This window comes from Anabas testudineus, chromosome 11, assembly GCF_900324465.2.
Source record: "Anabas testudineus chromosome 11, fAnaTes1.2, whole genome shotgun sequence".
Lineage (NCBI taxonomy): Eukaryota > Metazoa > Chordata > Actinopteri > Anabantiformes > Anabantidae > Anabas > Anabas testudineus.
The window spans coordinates 7,188,276-7,208,582 of NC_046620.1; the positions used below are offsets into that span (position 1 = coordinate 7,188,276).

Here is a 20,307-nt window from a genome sequence, read left to right on the forward strand (position 1 = left end):
AAATATGTTAATGTGGTCTAACAGGGTCAAAAGTTGAGCCAAGTGTCGCCGGGTAAAGTGAGCAGTAATTGTTGGTTTTGGCTACGATTATAAAATATACCAACTTAAGAGGAAAAACAAACAGCATTACATTTGCATAAAAAGAAAGAAAAAACCTTCCATGGCACAAACTGGAAGTCAGATATACAAATTCCAAGCCTGATCATTATTTAGGCCTTAGCTTTTCACCTCTTTCTGTGAACCGAACATTTAGCCTTTAGTCATTTTAGATGTTTTTGTAACTTGCACAATACTGAAGGATTTGAGCCAGTTTCCCACAAACTAACTTAAGTTTTCGACTGAAAAGCTGTATTCTGTGATTGAGGAGCCAAATTGTACAAAGCTGGGCTCTGTCAGTCTTCTGTGTTTTTATTTTCCTCTTATTTAGATCACAATGATGACCACATCATTTCTTAGGGGTCAGAGGTCTAATGTAACAATATCTCTGCACAGTCGCTCCCTCGTGGGCTGTTTAAAACCCCACAAAGGTACACACTGACAACACAGTTAGTCATTCATTAAAATAACATTTTTAGATAATGTTAACAGTTTGCTCTGCAAATAAATTATTGTGGTATCATGCAGAAACCCCCAGAAGGACATTATATTACTAAAATCAAAAGCATATTCTGAATCAAAGAGGGACAGCTGATTTATGTTTGCATGAGATGGTCCTGGTGTGGCGTTGCCAAAGAGCTGGGTCATCAACCTCTCAAGCTGGCCCACCCTGCAACAGCATCTGCAGAGAACTGTAGTCATCACCAGTATTTACACTTGTCCTCCTCTTCTGTTTGGAGATCCAAGAGAGAAAGGTGCTCATAAGATCTCAAAAGTGGCATTGACAGGCCAACTATTTAATAAGCTCTAGAGAAACCATCATTCTGGGCCATGCGTGAAAGCTTTGCTGGCAAATAGAGCGCAGCATATGTAGGTGTTTAATACTGAATCTCTCCTTCATCACAGGGGGAAAAATGAAGGGGGTGTGGGGGGGCTAGCATGTTAAAAGCAGCAAGGGCTGGATGTAGTGCTGAAAGGCTGGCTAGATTCCAGTGTCCTGTGTGGTGTCATCTGATAAACAAGCTATAGATATTCTAAAAATACCACACACATTTAATGCTAATCATCTGTGGGGAAGGTCTGGGTGGACGCACATGTGATCCGTGTTCTCAGATAAACCACAGAAATCGTGGAATCTGGCATCATTAAGAAGACTTATGACAAATGTTGTATGGCCAAATGATACGATTCTTTCAAGTGTAAGAATATTTTTGTATGTTTGACAAGTGACAGACTATGAATTCCTCTATGTTGACAGGGACTAAAGATGATCACTGCAAAGTGTTTTTTAGGACAAAAGTTAAAGGGTGTCTCAGGGTACAGTTTCAAAAACACCAATGGCCGGTGCATTTTTAGAGTTTGTCACACTATAAACTTTATGCTGCCAAATATATTCAATAACATAATGCGATGGTTAACACTGACTCCTGCTATAGATGCTAAATGAAAGAGAACCGTTTCCCATCCGACCTACAACCTAAGTTATGATAATGCTTCAAATTAAAGCCCAGCAGAGATCAAAAAGTGCATCTTAGTTAAAAACTGATATCAAGTCAGCACTGTGACTGCATGACATCACCAGACCACATTTAACAGAACGTCAGAGGATTTGTCTTTGTGCTCAGATGCTGTGTGCCAACCCGCTGCTGTGTCAGCCTATTCCTTTAAGACAAAACAAATTATACAATTATGCATTTAAAATACATGTCAATGGCAATATGCCTGGAAATAAAGGAATAATGAACCTGAATCCAAGCTTCAGAAGAAGAAATAGTTCCCTACTACTGATGAATTCCAGACTCTGTCAACAGTTTTTATAACTCGACTTTTTACTTTTGCTCTCACTGGGGCATAGTAAGGATAGCAGGGAATATGTCCCAGCTGTCTGCCCATCTGTAAAAAAATAGGAAGCTCCGTGCACCTCCAGGCCCCAGTTCTGTCAACTGTTAGACCACTAGAAGCAACAAACAGAACCATAGACATCGGCAAGTTGGTCAAACCCCGGTGTCAGAGAGGTCATGTACCATGTGGTGTTGCTGTTGCTCCCCATTTGCTTAATTAGTTTCCATTTATTTTTACTTGTAATAGCAGATTCAGTCCGTGACAAGTTCGTAGACACATACTCAAATAAGCGCTACAAGCGCTCACTGGTGTGTCCTGGAGGCGAGACATGAAGGCCAGTCATTGATTGTGTTTAATGTTGGCCCTCTGACCCGTACAACAAGAGACGTGGTGTAAACCATTGGTGCACTTCTGGCTTTATTTAATGAGACAGACCTCTGGTAAACACGTGCACAGCGTGGCCAAGTTTGCACCACTTCTCCACCTTCCATCTAATTTCCTCACTTGAAACCGATAAGGTCAATTTATCAGTCACGTGACTGCAAATTACCCAGATTTACAGGAATCAATTCATCAATCATGACAGTTTAATGAGACATTTGTTTCTGTTCAGCAGCCGAGGAATTCACCTTCAAGAAGCAATTAAAGCGTTTCTGCCCGTAAAGTGTGGAGAGCGATATGAAGCTCTGGTCTGTGGCACAGGCAATATTTCCAACAGATCACTGCAATGTGCCCACCCAAATCACCAGGTGAACCAGTGCCAGTTCGCTGTGAGGCATGTTAGAGGCACGCTTTTGCTATTTCACTTTTATTAGGCAGCTAATAGCCCTGCTTTCTGTGAGGTGTTTAAAGTGCACACTACACTCTGTCACATACTCCCCTGACCTCTTTGTGTTCCTAACGGTGGAGGCAAGCGTTGCCAGACAGTGACGCCATGATGCCGAATGAGCCGTTTCCATATTCAGAGAAAATAGAAAAGCTTCTCCGCTTCTCTTGGGTGAAAATTCTCATTTTACATTAGGGTGAATGTTTTTCTTTCTCCCTTTTCCCTCTTCCTGTTTTATAATTGAAGTCTATAAATGCCTCCAGTTATCAGAGGACCTTGTCAGGAACAGCAAGAAGGGATATCAACATTAGTGATATGTTTTATTTATTTATTCAGAGCTTGACATTACACACAATCTCACGCACTTTCTAAATCTAAGAGAAGCACTGCGTAACATCAACTTTGTGGCAAACAGATGAAAATTAATTGCTTTGGCTCAGTGATATTTAACTTTATGAGCGAGCATGGGGGTGTGGTCATATCTGTTGGGTTCCATATGGTTGTCATAAAAATACGATCTTATAAGAGTAAAACATATCCTTTCAAAGTGTTATAAATCAAATTTTGGCACAGTAGCAGACTTGGCACCACTCAGCAGAAAAGCACTGCAGCTCTATCACAGCAGAAATGGGTGGTCACCAACTAGATAACTACCCTAAACTGTTAAAGCATCTAATAGGCCGCTGTAGTAGATGTCCAATGTTTTTGTGTTGAATATTAATCAGGAGCAGCAGTAAATGTCTCTTTTGAAGCAAATCAACTTGTGGATGTTTACGTGTGACTCAGGCCGCTTAAAGTAAGATGCACTTGGCAACAGAGTTTGGCAATTTTAATCAAAGTTTGATGATGAGATACTGTTTGCCAGAAGATGTGGATCGTTTATGTGCTATTTTTCATTCAGTCTATCCACAGTGAACTTGTGTCATAGTCACATTACAGCCTGGAGACAAAAACAGAAAACCTTTGTGTTACATTTATGGGTCACAAATGTGGTGAAAGGCAATGAGAGTCAAAAGCAAAACAGCCTAATTCCTTCAAATTACTGAGTGAGATGTGAAAATGAGGAAAAAGGTCAAATGCAGCAATTATTTCCTGACAACAGTCTCCTTTTGTGTGGTGACATTTCTTTATTATGTGAAGCAGTGCAAACACAAAACTTACTGAGACTTCAACATATGAAATGTGGAAATATATATTTTATATAAACATATTTTCATATTGGATCACATTCATCAAACTTTGTGTAACTTAAGCTAAGCCAGTGATTCTGAGGTGATGACAGCACACTGTGCAGTTCACCTGACCAGGTGATGACAAATATAATTTGCTTTTGGTGAAGAATTTAGCTTTGAGTGACCTTTTAGTCTCAGAGCATTATTGGTAGATTAGTAATATGAAGTAATATTAAGAAGGCATGAGAAGAAAATGAACAGAAATGTGTTATATAACTGGAGAAATCAACAAACCCCTTTTTGTAGCACTTGATGGTAATCAAAATAAGTTTGAAGGTAGAAACTTAACAATGCAACTGATGAACCAAATGCAACTACAGTAGATGACCGTAACACTGAGAGGCATCACTGGCATCAACATGGAACAAGCAGCTGAATAACGTCAGCGCTGCAGAGAACAGAAACATCAGAGTCAATTTGTGTTGTTATCAGGTGATTCAGCTGTAGATGATAAAATTGAGAACAGATCATGGGTGTGTGAAGAAGAAAGGGAGAGGAAAGGAGAACAAGAATAAGACAGAAGACAAATGATCAATTAATCACTTTGAATGTGTTATTTATAAATCACCTAAAATGCTTAGAACGTTCACATGCATGTAAATGTTTCTCACAATTAATCTTACGCCAGTGCAGGTACATTACACTTGATGAAGGTTATGTCTGATTTAAAAAACAAAACCAAACCAAATGCATGCAGAACAGCCACATTGAACATGAGGAACATATAATTATGTGACTAATGTAGTTTTAAAATTTTGGCTAGAAGCACAATAACACAATAGGCGTTAGCTAAATTGCCAAGTAATAGCTTAATCTGCACATGCGGACTCATTTAACAAGGGAAAAGAATATCCTTTTGCCCTGCCTTCAAGTAAAGGAATATGAGAGTATTATCTGCCTAATAACTAAACATCATCCCTACGTTTAAACAAATGTCTTCTCCACGTTCTGGTTAACCAGAAGTGAGTATTACTTCGTCCAAAAACAAATGAGGATGAGATGGTAAACAGATGCAAAAGCTTCTGTTTGTGTCTGCAAACATGAAAGACGGATTAGCATGATTGGTCCCATGGAGTTTGTTGGCTTATGTGCAGCTGATTACTTTAATCACAAATATTTATGTGTTCAACACATGGAACATGAAAACTGTCACAGTTCTAGTATGTATGATCTTTTTCTCACAGTAGTCGGTTTATTTTTGTTCTGTTAGTTTATTAAAACAAACAAAAAAATGTTTTTCACGCGATATCTTGATTACTAATGATTACTACCAAAAACACAAATAAACTGTAAAAACATATGTAGAATCTGTTCAGTGCCTTCTTCCACCTGTGACTTATTGTAGTAGGCTGGCTCCCATAACTTTCCCACCATGCATTGACGTTATTTATTGAATCAAAGCATTAGTGTTTGTGGCGAGTAAACTGCATTAACTTTCTATCACTTCATCGCTAGCAGATAACGCAGCACTGAAGATGAATGTTGCATCGAGACCGGTATTGTAACGTTAATGATCCATCTTCTCTCAAGAGTCTCCATATTCCTACATTACACGGCAAAAAACATTCTTTGGCTCTCACCAAACTCACCTCAGGTCCATTAAAGGATTAAAGCTGAGGCAGAATCGACAAAACCCCGCTCTGTCTGGTGTCAGCCTCACCATTCTGTACAATATTCACAAACAGAGCTATGAGTAGGTGTAGGTGGGGTGGACAGTAAAGCATGCAGCACCGCTCATGTTTATGAGACCTCTTATCAGATTCCCTGCCCTCCATAGTTCATGCAATACATTAGGAGTCAGCTGATGGGAGTGGGCTCTGTTGTGAAGCCCGAGGTTTAAGCAGCCCCTTCCCATTCATCCCCACCTAATAGACTGCAATGCATCATCCCAATGGAAAGAGAGAGACAAAGACACAAAGGACTATGAAATATAGGATATGTATCTGTGGCAAATTATGTGTGACATCCATTTTCAACACTGTTACTCAGCCCGCGCGTGTGAGTCATTAAATGTGATAAGCAACATGCAATTGGTGGTGAGTCTTTATTTACTGGCCTCGCACGTATGAGCTCACTCAAGTGAAACACGCTGCACCTACACAGTGACTCCATTTGTGTTGTTGATTCCTCAAGCAGGTTAAGTCAAGAAAATAACCATGCACTGACGTCATGCTCTCTCCCTGTGTTAGGAGGACCGAGTGGCCCCATTACTGCAGAAGAAAATATAACATGACAAATGGCAGCAAACTGGCTGAGCATTAAGATGAGGAGAGCAAGCAACACTTGCCAGCAACGTTTTTTTCAGCAGAGTAAGTAAGAAGACTTAACTCATCTTACTGTATGTCTCCTCTGACAATGTAGAGCGTCTCCATCAGCGTCACCATGATTGATGTCAAACTGTGGTTCAAGTAGAGAGGCTAAATTAGTTATCACTAACGAATACCCACAGCAGATCATGTTCCATTGTTTTATAATGGTATGGCATAATTACTAACAAAGGAGTGTAACATGTGCTAATGGCAGTAAACCAGTCTGTTGAGTTCAGACTTGCTGAGCTCAGGGTCTTTCTGATCACAGCTAGTATCTGATTGTGTAATCCTACCTCCCTACCTCCTATATATATATATATATATATATATATATATATATATATATATATATATATATATATATATATATATATATATATATATACATTGTTAGAAACATGTGGTATCAGCTGTCATCAGCTTATTTCAGGTGTCATCTTGGTGTTGTCTAGAATGTGAAACTTCACTTATCTGATGTGGCAGCAAGCGGTGGAGAATATTAGCTAAAGGCTGAGGAATGTGATGGGTAAGAATCCTAGAGTTAGTAATGCTTCAAACTGACTTTAAAATGATTTAAACACACAAAGATCAGGATCACACATTTTTCAGTATTGACACTGAGAACGCATTTAACAAATGAGTAAGTGTACAGAACAAGACAGGCTCCTAAAAAGTCTGTGTCTATACAACTACACTAAAATCAGATATGTTTTTGTGGGGAATGTACTTGCAACTGGAATATATTTGCTGTCAATGAAATGCAGATGTGTTCAGTAATAAACACAGCAACACATTCACGCAACATTTGGCTTTGAACTATAGTGTTGTTAAAGCTTTTAATAACACACACACACAATGCACATAGTATTTAACCAAAGTGTTGTTGTTGCCTAAACCCCACCTGACATGGGACTCTGGTCTGTAGTTTGTCGGCCCTGCACATTTTACCCTCTTCATCCATCTCAACCTCCTCCTTGTAATTCTATTTCTACTAAAAGTGCAACACTTTGTCCTTTGAGAAAATAATGTTGCATCACAACATAATCATAATATGATTACACTTTCTACAAAAGTGTGCTGCATAGGATCGCAATTTTAAAGGACAGACCACAAGTACTCAATACAGTCATATTTCAAACTTCCAAAAATGCTCTGAACACACATTCTTGAGTATTCATGGAGCCCATGAAAACAATTCGTCCTGCTAATACACTGCCCGTCCAAAAAAAAAGTCCACCTGGATTTAACTAAGCAAATAGGTAAGAGCCTCATATTACTGTAGATAATTACTGCATGGATGATTAGGTTTCAGCTGGCAACAAGTTATTTAACCCTAACTGATGCAGTGAGTAGCTTCTTATTTCTTAAACAACCATGTCAGAAAACACATCCTATGGTTGTGGAAAAGATGTTAATCTGTTTCAGAAGGGTCAAATTATTGTCATCTAAGGAGATTGTTGAAACTACTAAAACTGGGTTAAGACCTGTCCAGTGGAAGAAGGTCATGTGGTCTGATGAGTGCAGATTTGTCCTGTTCCAGAGACATGGGAGCATCAGAATAAGAAGAGAGGCAGGTGAAGTGATGCACCCATCATTACTAGTGCCTACTGTACAAGCTTGTGGGGGAAGTGCTATGATCTGGGTCTGCTGCAGTTGGTCAGGTCTAGGTTGAGAAACGTTATGTGTCCAAAGAAAGAGGTCAGCTGACCCTACCTGAATATACTGAATCACCAGGTTATTCTATCAATGGCCATATTCCAAAATAACAATGTCAGGATTCATCAGGCTTAAATTGTGAAAGAGCAGTTCAGGGAGCATGACACATGATTTTCACACATAGCTTGGCAACCACAGAGTCCAGACCTCAACTCCATTGAGAATCTTTGAGATGTGCTGAAGCAGACTTTGCTCAGCGGTCTGACTCTCCCATCATCAATACAAGATCTTAGTGAAAAATTAAGGCAACTCTGCTCCGGAATAATAAAGCTTATTGAAACGATGCCATGGCGAATGTGGGTTGTAATCAAAACTGAAGGCGATCCAACGAAATATTAGAATGTATGACTTTTTTTTTTTTTTTTTTTGGAGGGTCAGTGTATATGCTCATGTTTGTGTGGGAAGGACAGTGAAATTTAATAAAAAGTTATTGTTAATGAAAAAGACTGAATGACCTGGTTGTTTTTGTAACAATCAAACATTGCAGCAATACTAAAGGTCAGACTTTGTGCATTTCTTTCATATGTACTTGGTCAGCTTTACAATGGCAAATTGAAAACATCGTCAAGTAACATCATATCAAGCTGATTGTGACAAATTTGAACTCAGCGATTTATGGAAAATTATTGCACCAGACAAAAAAGAAACAGAAATATGCACAGTGTGTGGTAGCACATGATAATACTTGAGGGTGGGAGGTTGAGGGAAGTTGGAAAAGGGTACATCAGATGGGGTCAGTAACATGCAGTACACAATAATATACAGAATGTCTTAAGAAATACACACATCAACTTGCACTTGAAATTTACTTAACTGTTATGATAAATTTCTGAAACAGGGGCAAAACAAGCATGGGGTCTAAACCACATATGCTTATGCAAATGAACCCAAAGCCCTCAACATTTTTTAAATGTCCTTCTCTCTTTGTGTGCTTCTATTGTTTGCTGACAGTTTGTTATTTATTTTGTAGTATTACCATGGTGCCATACCCCCAGCTGCTGGACCAACAGGAGAGTACTAACCTTGACCCCTTTTGCTTAACTCCTTGTTACCTTTCTGAGAAAAAAAACACCTCTTCCGTTGAGAACTGAAATAAACGATTTAATGTCATGCTGACAGACTGAAACGTCATTGCTTTTCCATTCACCTCCGTCTGAACTTGACTTCATGAGTCGAGGATGGGAGGAACTGAGTTGGGATGGGGATTGGGCATGGCTGCTTTGACAAGAGATAGAGGCCATGCTCGTGGTGATCACAGACTTGGGAGCCTGTGGGATAACGAAGAATGACAGCCACCTTGTGTTAATGGCTCTGTGGTGTCACTCTTCAAGTGGTCTCACTGTGATGACATCAGTGCTTCAGGCAGGCACATGTCACAATGGTTTGTGTAGGATGTCCATCAAATCATCTGTTGCTGCAGCAGAAATGAGTCTGAGCCAGTGCTGATGACAATCTAACACACTTTATCACTGAGTACAGTGTATTTATGTTTGTATTGTCAGTAAAGATTTGAGTGAAGAGATGATGAAAAGACTAGGAGCTTATAGTCATGCTGGTAGCTCTGTATTACAATACTTAAAGCAGTCCTTTAAGTATTGTCATGAGCATGCTAACATGCTCACAACGACAGTGCCAGCATACTGATGCTGAGCAGGTGAAGTTTAATGCTAAGACAGGACGGCCAAATGAACAATTTGAACTGATAGTGGTTCCAGATATGAAATTCAGAGTTACCAAAGTGATTGCAATTTTTCTTGGTGGGAGCAAGAAAATGTGTCACTCCATCTGCAAATGTTAAATCACACGACAGTCATAAAGGAAGTCAACAAACTCAAAAGGCATGTGAGCATGAAATCAATGAAATGTAAAATATTTCACTCAAAATGATGGTGGACTAGAAGCACACAGGTAACACAGGTTGCCTGTTGTCGTACCTCCTCTCTTGTATCCTCACATGTCTTCTCTGGTCTCTTTTACTATCAATAAAGGCAAAAGCCAAAAAAAATTATCCTTCTAGTGAACCACACCACCAAGGCTAAAACACTCAACCAAAGAATTTTATTTCAGTGACATGTTTTTTTCATCGAGGATAGGTTTTTGATGAATTAAGGATTTAACTTTAATTCCTTTCTCCAGAGAGCGTAGCAAAGCAAACCTTGTTAGACGAGCCGGTGTTCAACACTATTCTCAGCTGTGTCCACTTTTCCCCTTAATCCCTTTGTTTGTCATGAAAACTGTTGTAGGCTGAGCCTTAGTATTATTCTCTAACAGGATTTCTGTAAGCAGACTTAAAAACCTGAGCTTATTACCACCAGTGTAACTCCCTACATATGCACTTCAGCACATCCACTCAGACAGAGAGTCCTTCACAAAACCCCAGTCCAGTCCGAGCACACACAAATGTATAATTCCACTCACCTTTGAACCATCAAGTGTGAAAGCTCAAGTCGTCACTCGGCCAAATGCCAATAAGGCTATTGTGTGTTAGATGAACGTCCCCTCGAGGTCCCTGCAGATTAGACTGTGGATGTTTCAGAAGGAGCTCAGAATATGATAAACCAGCCTTGGACTCAAACTGGAGAATAATAAAATAGAGTGACTCGCATTAGCACTTGCAAATAGAGTTCTCCGCTGATGACTTAATGCTAGCGATGCTGGCAGTAGTTCAGCATTACCATGACACTGTGTTTGAGTGTATGTGTACACTTTAATCACCATTACCATGACAAAAGCCTGAAGGCGAATGAAGCGGTGCCATCATGCTTTTGGCTTGGTTACGCAACCATTATATCAAATTCTAATTTTCCTGGTTGGAAGAGACCAGTAAACACTGAGGGTGCTAGAATCATTCAAGCACGACTATATTTGTTGCTGTGGTTTGTCGTTGGAGGCAAACGGAACGCTTTGGCCTCTTTGGCAAACTGCAAAAAAGCCTCAGTGTGTTCTTCTTCTGTGGTCTGTCCAGCAATAAAACAGAATATAGATCAAAATTGTTTGATGGCAAGTAAATGTATTATAGTTGAATAACAATTTAGTTAATTATTATTTAAGCAAAATAATAATAATAATGAATACTATTGATCCCCTTGTGTAAATTGCAGTTGGACAGCTGCTATAGTGTATGTCGGGGCTACTACTTTGGGGTCTCTGTGTCTTGTTGAACCCTGGGGTTTGTAGACCACTGCTCTACCACCTGAGCTACTGCTGCCTCAAAAGGCACTGCTGGGATTTGAACCCAGGATCTCCTGTTTACTAGACAGGCGCTTTAACCAACTAAGCCACAGCGCCCTTAGATACCAAGTTTGTCATAATTATTGTTGCTGGTGAAGGTCATTAAATAGGTTTAAATGGTTGTTGGGCTGTTTTGTTTTTGCTAGAATTTATATTTTATACACTAATGAATTAATTGATCAACAGAAAATTAATCACAAACTGTTTTGATGATTGATAGTTTGAATCACTTTTCCTGCAAAATTACTTGAATAAACCATTTCAGCTTCTCCGGTTGAGAAGCTTCTGTGCTTGAATATATATTTTGAGCACACACACTCATCTTCTCCAATGTGACAATGCATTTGAATTTTCAGCCATAATTTTCTAATGATTGATGTTGGACTATACAAAATGTCCTCATATATTTACGAATGAAACATGACAAAGTTTGACTGTCACACAAAACGATTTTTGCACTTTATTAAAAACTGGTGGAGAACAGCATAGGGGAGTTAACAAATAAATGTACTCTTTTTCTTCTTCCAAAAATTCTGAACTGAGGTTTCACCATTCAGTTGCACACAAATATAAACAGCATGTGTTTCCTCATAAGTGCTACTGCTGGTTAAAGTCAAGCCAGCAAAATATGAGAATGTTTATTTTAATGTTGCAAAATAGGGTTTTCCACATATTTCATTGAAAGCATATGTACACAATTTCCTATCAGGCATTAACTTTTCATGTAATACCCACAGAATATGGACCCCTGGTTACAATCCTTCACCACTGTGCTGTGGCCCACACTGTGTCATTTATACTGTAGCTCATGCAGTAATACTGTATTTAAAGCTGCAGCGTGTAACTTTTTTTGAATATGTCCAACTAGAAATATGCTGCAGAACATATTTTAATGTGGAAAGCTGCTGCCAAAGGCTCATTTGACCGAGACTTATTCTACATCCTCTCAGCAGCAGAGAGCTCGCCCTCCTAAAGGTGAGGACTTGCCCTTGTAACCTATTATACAGTAGAAGGCCAACATCAAGGGTTAGGAGTTCGTGGCTGTCAAACATTTAAGGGTTTCAGGTCTACATACATTTCTTTTTTTGTGCAAGAAAAGAAATACAGGTATACCCCAAAAGTAGCTTGGCACTATTACTGCTTGACTGATACGTTTTGTAGCATAGGAAATTCAGGAATTGCTAATATTCAAGGCTATTTCTGGGACCCTAGCTGAGACATTCTCTTGAGATGTTTTTTTAGTGGAGTGTATTAGGGCCATTTTGAGAGCTGTCATGATTTGTAGCCAGAAGTACTAAACCTACCAGCTTATAGTCATAATTCACTGAGGGATGTAACATGTGCCTTCCTGATTTCTTCTATGAATCAGTGGATTTTGTGTCGCTGTTCACAGAAATTATGTGTAGTTTTAATTTTGCGAACCCAGAGTTGCCCAGAGTTGGCGAGTATCTCCCACTGAGTTTCCCTTGGACAAAGTCTCTGGCGCCCAGATTGGCCAGTCTGGATCATTCAAGGGGTTTTGTTATCTTGGGGCCGAAGGCCCGGTCTTTTTGTAGCCCCATGCACTGAACACACACACACACACACCATCAAACACAAACATGCAGGATCATACAGACATGTATAGGCAAACACACTATATGTGCAGGCAGATTGATATAAACATATGAAGCATAGACAGTAAACATACACAAAACCGCTCCCATGCTGTATGTACATCATACAAAAACACTGACACTCAGGAGACATGTTCGTTTGGGTTGGTTTTGCACTAAAGAAGAATGTTGAAGTCTGTCCAAAATTCAAACAGCTGTGTCTCCCCACATTTGAGATTTTAATGGACTGTCCACAACAAGGACTTGACCTTTTGGCCAGGTCCTTTCAGTGCTGTGCGTTCTCACTCTGCTCATTCGTACGTTCTGATGATGAAGAGACATTCTTTCTTCCTCTGCTCATTCTTGGATTTCCCTTTTGTTTCCGTGAAAAAATAATAGAGGGTGTGTGTGATCGAGATGTATTGTATATGAAACGAATGAAGGCCGACAGCGCATGTAATGAGCGTATAGTGGGTGGATGAAAGACAGGAAATAAACAGTAGAGCTCTGCACAGAATGTCATATGAAAATCGAACTGGTTCTGCATTTTCAGAGTTACAGTGATGAAAAATGATTATAAATTTCACTCAGTTCCAGTTTAAACCAATAATTAAAGCCTCAGACTAAGAAATGCTTCACCTTACTGTTAAAGTCATAACCCTTAAGGAGGAATTTCACAGTTTTTACACATTATCAATTCTGTTTGCATGTTTTGCAGATCACTATATAGATAGAAATGTATGCTGTGTGTGACAGAGCCCCCTCCTAATTTTAATCTGTGGCTAGCACATGAAAACAATATTAGCTGCTGCTGGCATGGTACAGTTTCATTGTGGGCAATGTAAATGCCAGTAGTCGATGACAAGCGCAGGCAGCTTGTGTATTTCCTTAGTTATGGTATAGTGACAATTTGCTGCCTTATTGATAAATCGCTGTACACATTACATTTGTTCTGTGCATGCACTGACTCTACATACATCATTTCCTGTGATCATTTGAATCCAGTGCATGAATCTCACACTCCCCACACGAACGTCACAGAAGCGATGTGTGGTTTCAATGAATATTATGTCTCTATATAACTCATATATAAGACATAAATGTTCACTATATGTGAGTGTTATACCTAATGAAGGTATGACTCTATACCTGTTTGTGAGCACCTGTCAGTAGGGAGCAGATCAATATCCCAAGAGCAGGTCAATCAAACACATTTCTATGAATATTTTGTTTCACACAACACACAGGGAACAAGGCAGGTCAACCACATGAACCAGCAGTCAGAGAGCCTGTAAAATGATCCTCGTAGTCTAAGCACATCCTCTATGCTGGGGTCCCTTTTCTGCCAGGATCACACACACACACACACACACACACATTCACACGCTCTCTCACACACACACACACACACTCACACACACTTGTCCGTGCACATTCCTCTGCAGGCTCTGCAAGGGGCAGGCGCAGAGTGTGCTGGAAGCCTGGAGCTGTTCTTCAGAGTGAGCGTCTCTCTCACTCTCCCCAGTCGTTAAGTCTGAGAGCAGAGGAGGAAGGGAAGGCAGACGAACCCGGGGAGGTCTGACGACACCATCCCAGCTCACCCACACCTATTTTAAATGCACAGACTGATAAATGCAAGCACGCAGTCCTGTGTCTGGCTTTGATTTACTGGAGGAACATCAAGATTTATAACCTGCCACACTGCAATGTGTGCAACTTTTCCTGCCAGGACAAAAACTTAGAAGAACTTTGGAAACATAACATGTGTAAGTGTCCATAAAAAACTTTGCAGTAGCTTTCAATGCTGGAGGTCCCGTGTAAGGATGGATGATACATGTTTCATGCTAACGGTGTTCTTCACCGTTTTCTAAAAGAAAACATCCAGCCCAACAAAGAAGAAGTGCCTAAAGATACAAGAACCTATACCTGCAACCTGTTTCTCTGGCTGATATGATGCTGTGCTACAATTTTGGCCGCCACTTGCTCTCGCTGGCGGCTCTTCTGGTCATTGTGAGCTGCGGAGGAGGGGAGCAAAGGAAAGGGACGGATAGCTCCAGCAGCACAGGTGGCAGCAGCAGTAGCAGTAGTAGTGGAGGAAGTAGCAGTAGCAATAACAGTAACAGACGTTTTCATAAGATCCAGCATGGCCAGTGCACCTATACGTTCATCCTACCAGAGGGAGAAGGAGCTGGAGGAGGCTCCTGCAGAGAAGCAAAAGCCAGTAGCCCTCAGCACAACGCCAACTCTCTCCAGAGGGATGCTCCACCACCTGAACCAGACTTTCCCAGCCAGAAGATCCAGCAGCTCGAGCACATCATGGAGAACTATACGCAGTGGCTACAAAAGGTAAGGACGATCTTAGAGTTTCATGTTAAACTCATAAAGTATTTCAATACGTATCTCAAAATATACTGGGGAAAAAATCCTTTTATAAGACTTTAAGAAGCAGAATTTGCTTCTGTTTCGCTGTTTGATCATCACGAACGGGACTGTTCCATGTTGGAGACGTTGGTCAGTGAATCTCATCTACAGCATCACTGCATTAGATTCTATACACTTTGTACCGGTTGTGTTGAATAACTTACTTAAGATATTAGTGTTCCCGTGGGTGTGTGGTCTCTGCAGAACATCTGTTTGTGGCTTTACTAGATAACTTGTTTTGATTTCTGGATGAGGCTCTCAGACGAAACTGAGCAGTGTTGTTGCTGTTTTCTAGCAGTTTATATGTGTTTGTTACCAGCAGACTTTATGTGCTTCTTAAGAGTTGAACTTTTTTTTCCCCGTCATACTGTGTAACCGATTTCACAATAAAATGTCAGAGGCACAGAATGTATCAGACGGTAATAAAATGTGCATTTGATAATGTGGGACACAGTTTATATGAACCCAGCTATGTTGTTATGTAACTGTGTACATTTACTGAACTGAACTTCATGTTCTTTTTTCATGTGTGGATGTCACACAGCTGTCTGACTTTCTAGCGTTCACAGGCTTCTTGCACATCATGTCTTTGTCTGCCGCTCCGTGCCCATCCAGCGATCTATTTTTCCTGAGTAAACTAGGCTTTGAGTAAATTCCACAGATGCCCAGTCAAGTTGCACAGAGCATTGGTTATAGAGCAGAAGTAGTTATATGTCAGTCACCCCCCCCATTCTCCAGTGGGCTGTCTCTTTAATGGCAGGAAGTCAGAGAGAGCCCCCAGAGACAGTCGGAGGAGGAAAGACAGAGAAAGAGAACGCTCCCTTTATTTATTCAGCTCAAGGACGTGTGAATGCAATTTCACAATACAGACTCGCATCAAAGAACATAATCTGAAGCTTATTTGTATCTGTATATAATAAAACAAACACCATACTCATTATATTTGACCTTGTATAATACTATTTAATTACAATTAAAATTAATTACAATTTATTTATGGAGCCACCTCATTGTTTACCATGTTCAAATATGGTTCTACTGTAACGTTAATGACTTGTGAATGCTGAAGCCATCGCTGATATGGTTTGGCAGCCACCCTGCTTTTTTAAGCTTTGAGACTTTGTGTCTCCAAAGAGAACTAGACTATCTCTCTGAAATGAATACATGAATCAAATAAACAAACTTCCAAATTCTGTATAACCAATTCCACTTGCTCCTCCGCTTTCCACAATATTGTCGCTCTCAAATGAGATTAGCAGGTCTAGTCTGTGATTTATTGAGTATAGCTAGTGGTTTATTTTTGTCTACAACGCAGCTCGGAGTAACAAGAAGCAAATGCATACAGATAACACCTGATGGTTTTTGATGGATTACAGTGGAGCTGAGGCAATTATTCAATCTAAACTTCATCAATACCCTGAGTCTATTCATTAGCAATCAGCCAGTCCCCCCAAAAGTGAGCCAGTCTGCTGCCTGACAGCTTTTCCTTCACCCCCATTAAGTAAACTTTTCACTGCTCAGGTTGAAGGAAATCCTCATTCCTCATTCCTCCACTTATTTTTATTTTTTTTACAGTACTTAAGGAGGTTCACAGTTTGGACTGTGGTGTTTTACTCCAACCTCCTATAAATTCTCCTGTGAATGATTTTGAGATTATAGCCCAGTATCTGTGCAACATCATCTTATCATTGAAGTGCATATCACAGACTTTATCTCACTTTAGCGGAGGAATTTACTGTACATGGGGTATTTCAGGATTTAATACATAGTGAACTGCAATTTTTTCAGAGCTGTGTGTGTGTGTGTGTGTGTGTGTGCCTTTATAAGGCACAAATGCAAAACTTTAGGTTGCAAATGATGTTCACTTTTCCAACTTGAACAATGACAAGAATTCTCCAAATTTAAAAAAGTAGTTCTTTTTATTGATGTTTTTTTATTCAGCTTTTTCCTTTTTTCACTCTAAGTCACATGTCTGTAAGTCTGTGTGTGTTTCTACACGGCTCCCAAAAGTGGTCCGTGTGTCAAGAAAGGCCAGGGGTGAAATAACACCAGCTTTATCTTTGCTCACTGGACCTCATCGGTGTGTGATAGTACAAGTGATACTATAAAAACACGGTGACAGCGTTGCTTGACTGAAGGTTTGACTAATGGGCCTTCTAGAATAACTTTCTCTTCAGATGTAAAAATGGGAGCACGTGAAAGCATCTGCCATCACTACACCATATTATCATTCTTCTTTCTTGACTTTCTTGGGAAAAATAATTAGAAACAACATAATATCATAAAATGAAACTGTGTCAGAGTTGGTGGGGTATATTTTAAAATGTACAATGAAGGGGATTACATTTAATTCCCGAGATGGATATAATTGAAATACTGTTTCGGCCATACACAAGCAAAATGTAGACAGATGAGCATAAGAAAGGAATTGGCAGGGACATTTCAGAGGGGACACTTAAATACACAGTGGTAATTCAGCTTAATTACTTTACTTGGAGGGGGACATCAGGATGCAGTTAACATTTTTCGTTGGACAGAAGATTAAGTGTCCTGCTCAGTCTATCTATCTTAATCACGCCAGCATTTGAACTGCTTGTCTAAGAAAAAGTTCGCCCTGATGTTGCTTCAACTAGCCCTGATGAAAGAGTCTAATGGAGGAGACCATTCCAGATAGCACCCCCGTGCCTGGGTGCTCAGTCCATTGTGGGGGGTAGACAGAGTGATGCAACAAACAGCTGTTGGAGAAGCATTTTAAGGCTGAGATCTTTCCTTCCTCAACCCAGGGTAGAGTATATGGGCCCTGATAACATTCTTGACCAGTCAAAGGTGGCCTGTGTTTGCGTGCAAGTTCCTGCATACAAGACGGGAAACTTCAGACAAGCTTGACTCTGTTATGATCACTGTAGCACCTTCCTTGACAGAACTATGCTTTGCAAGATTAAGTCTGAATAATAATACTAATCATAGAGAGCATAGACAATATGAACCATGGATATGGGTTATATGAAAAATATATTGGGCTTTCTTTAAGAGAAGTCGTCTATCGTGGGAGCAAAGTGGGAGACTAAAGTCATGGTTTGGGGAGAGTGCTTCACTGACCAAAGGCAGCTTCTAAATTCACAATGTGTTTACTGCTACAATCTACATTTACAAACCAAAGGAAAACAATGGCAAGTTACATAATGTTACTGCTAAAAAACTATATTTAACTTACTAAACTAAAACACAACATTTCATGTTGCCCTCTCTTTCCAGCCCACGACTGGCTTTTCAAGTGATTCATAGCGCTGTGGCCAAATCTGGTTTATTGTTCTGATAATCTAGGGTTTCCCCTCCTCTTAGGGTTTTGTGCTTCAAGCAGTCCCTCAGCAGCAGCTTCATATTTAAGGGACAGGATGGATGAGAATGGTACCAATTGGTATCAAAATTGCCTCACACAGCATGTTCCGAGAATATCCTTTCTTCTTTTTGAGTATTTCAATGACAATAAAAATTTGGCACAACTTGAAATATAGCGAGCCAAAATGTGTTCCTCTCTTGGGAGTCAGAGGAATAGATCTTCCCCCTTCTCTGTTGGTGGAGACAGTAGAAAGTGGTTGAGAGCAATGTTTCTTGAGAAGAACCGCCTGTGCCAAACTAAGCTGTTGAACAAAGGGAGGGGGGAGAACTATTGGTGTTGGCTTATCCCTGTGAAATTCTCATCATTCTGCTGCTTGATGAACATGACTGCTGGATTAACAGTGGTTTATAGTGACATGTGGGCAGCAGCATGTTTCCCTTCCATACTGGGAGTTCATATGAGAAAGGGTGAATATGATTCTCCACTTAATGCTATCAGAGGGCCACACAGCATGCCTATTTTAGGGGTGACTTCCTCTATGAGAGTTTATTTTCACAAAAAATGTGGGCCAAAACTAACAATCGGATGAGGCAGTAAGGCAAGGAAATGCTCAAAGGAATAAAAGGTTCGTCTTTCTTGACCCCAAAACTTGTTAAAAGGAAACCATGGAAATTGCTGAAGGATACTTCAATAACAACTTCCAGAAAAGTTGTCTGTGACATTTGCATAATGACTGAAAGCAAAAGGGAAACAGAGTATTGTGCTTAGCATGTCAGGGGAATACAGAAACAAATTCTGGCCATGCCATAGTATTTCCACATGGACATGAAAATTGGGCCAAACATCGCATTTAGTCGTTTTGTCACATTCAATACGAGCAGCCACTTTATTTAAGGACCCTTCACTCTTTTTTAGAAATCATATTTCAGAGCAGCCAGTGGACCCAAACACGCTCCGTGTTTTGATATTGGGCAGACAGGTATTGTACACCTATGTCTGTTAAAAGCTTAAAGATTGAAGAGTGAAAAAGTGAATTTCATGGTAATCTGAGTGTCTTGAATCTGTCAAGTTTAAATGATTGCAGTCATAAAGCGTCATTCATTTCAGTGAATAGCTCTCTGGTGGGTACTTTACACAGGATTTATTTTGTTTTAATTACAAGGTTATAAATTTTGCTAAATGCATTCAGGATTTATGATGTCACTTTTGAAAACATTGTTGCTAGCTTGTAGCTCGATGCATCTGTGAAATAAATTGAGAATTTCCTTTGATATGTTTGTGTTTCCATGCACCCTTGAGTACATTCACCGCAGTAATGGCACAAATGTTTCTTCATTTGGTTGCTGAGCTATTATGAATGAAGGTCCTCAGGTGCAGAGTTGATCTGTGTAAAAATCTGCATTCATGGATTTTTAGGCCACTGGGAGGCAGCCAAACAAAAACTTTTAACATCTGATCCTATAATAGACAAAGGGCAACGTCAGCATCAAACAAAACATCAACAAATCGAATATGTGTTCTCCTTTTAGCTCTGGTTTGGTCTCCACCAATTATAGACAGGAACATGTGACTTTGTAATTACAAATTTAATGTCACACTATGGTCCCCTGGCAGTTCCAAAACCTTGTCCGTATGCAGTTTATTGCCACACAGGTAGCAAATTGTGTTAGTGTTGGAGCTTTTTTGCTAAAAACAGCAA

General features: G+C 39.9%; 1 protein-coding gene and 1 non-coding gene across 3 annotated transcripts in view; one reads left to right on the forward strand and one right to left on the reverse strand.

The window, feature by feature from the left end:
- angpt1 (angiopoietin 1) overlaps window positions 1-20,307 on the forward strand; it is a 91,453-nt gene that overhangs the window by 30,489 nt on the left and 40,657 nt on the right. For both annotated transcript variants that reach the window (XM_026348762.1, XM_026348763.1), the window contains exons 3-4: window positions 6,186-6,305; window positions 14,293-15,193. In XM_026348762.1, coding sequence (XP_026204547.1) covers window positions 14,798-15,193 — 396 coding nt within the window. In that variant the 5' untranslated portion in view covers window positions 6,186-6,305; window positions 14,293-14,797. The remainder of the gene's footprint in view (window positions 1-6,185; window positions 6,306-14,292; window positions 15,194-20,307) is intronic.
- Window positions 11,236-11,309, reverse strand: trnat-agu. The gene has a single exon. It is a non-coding gene; the product is annotated as a tRNA-Thr (tRNA).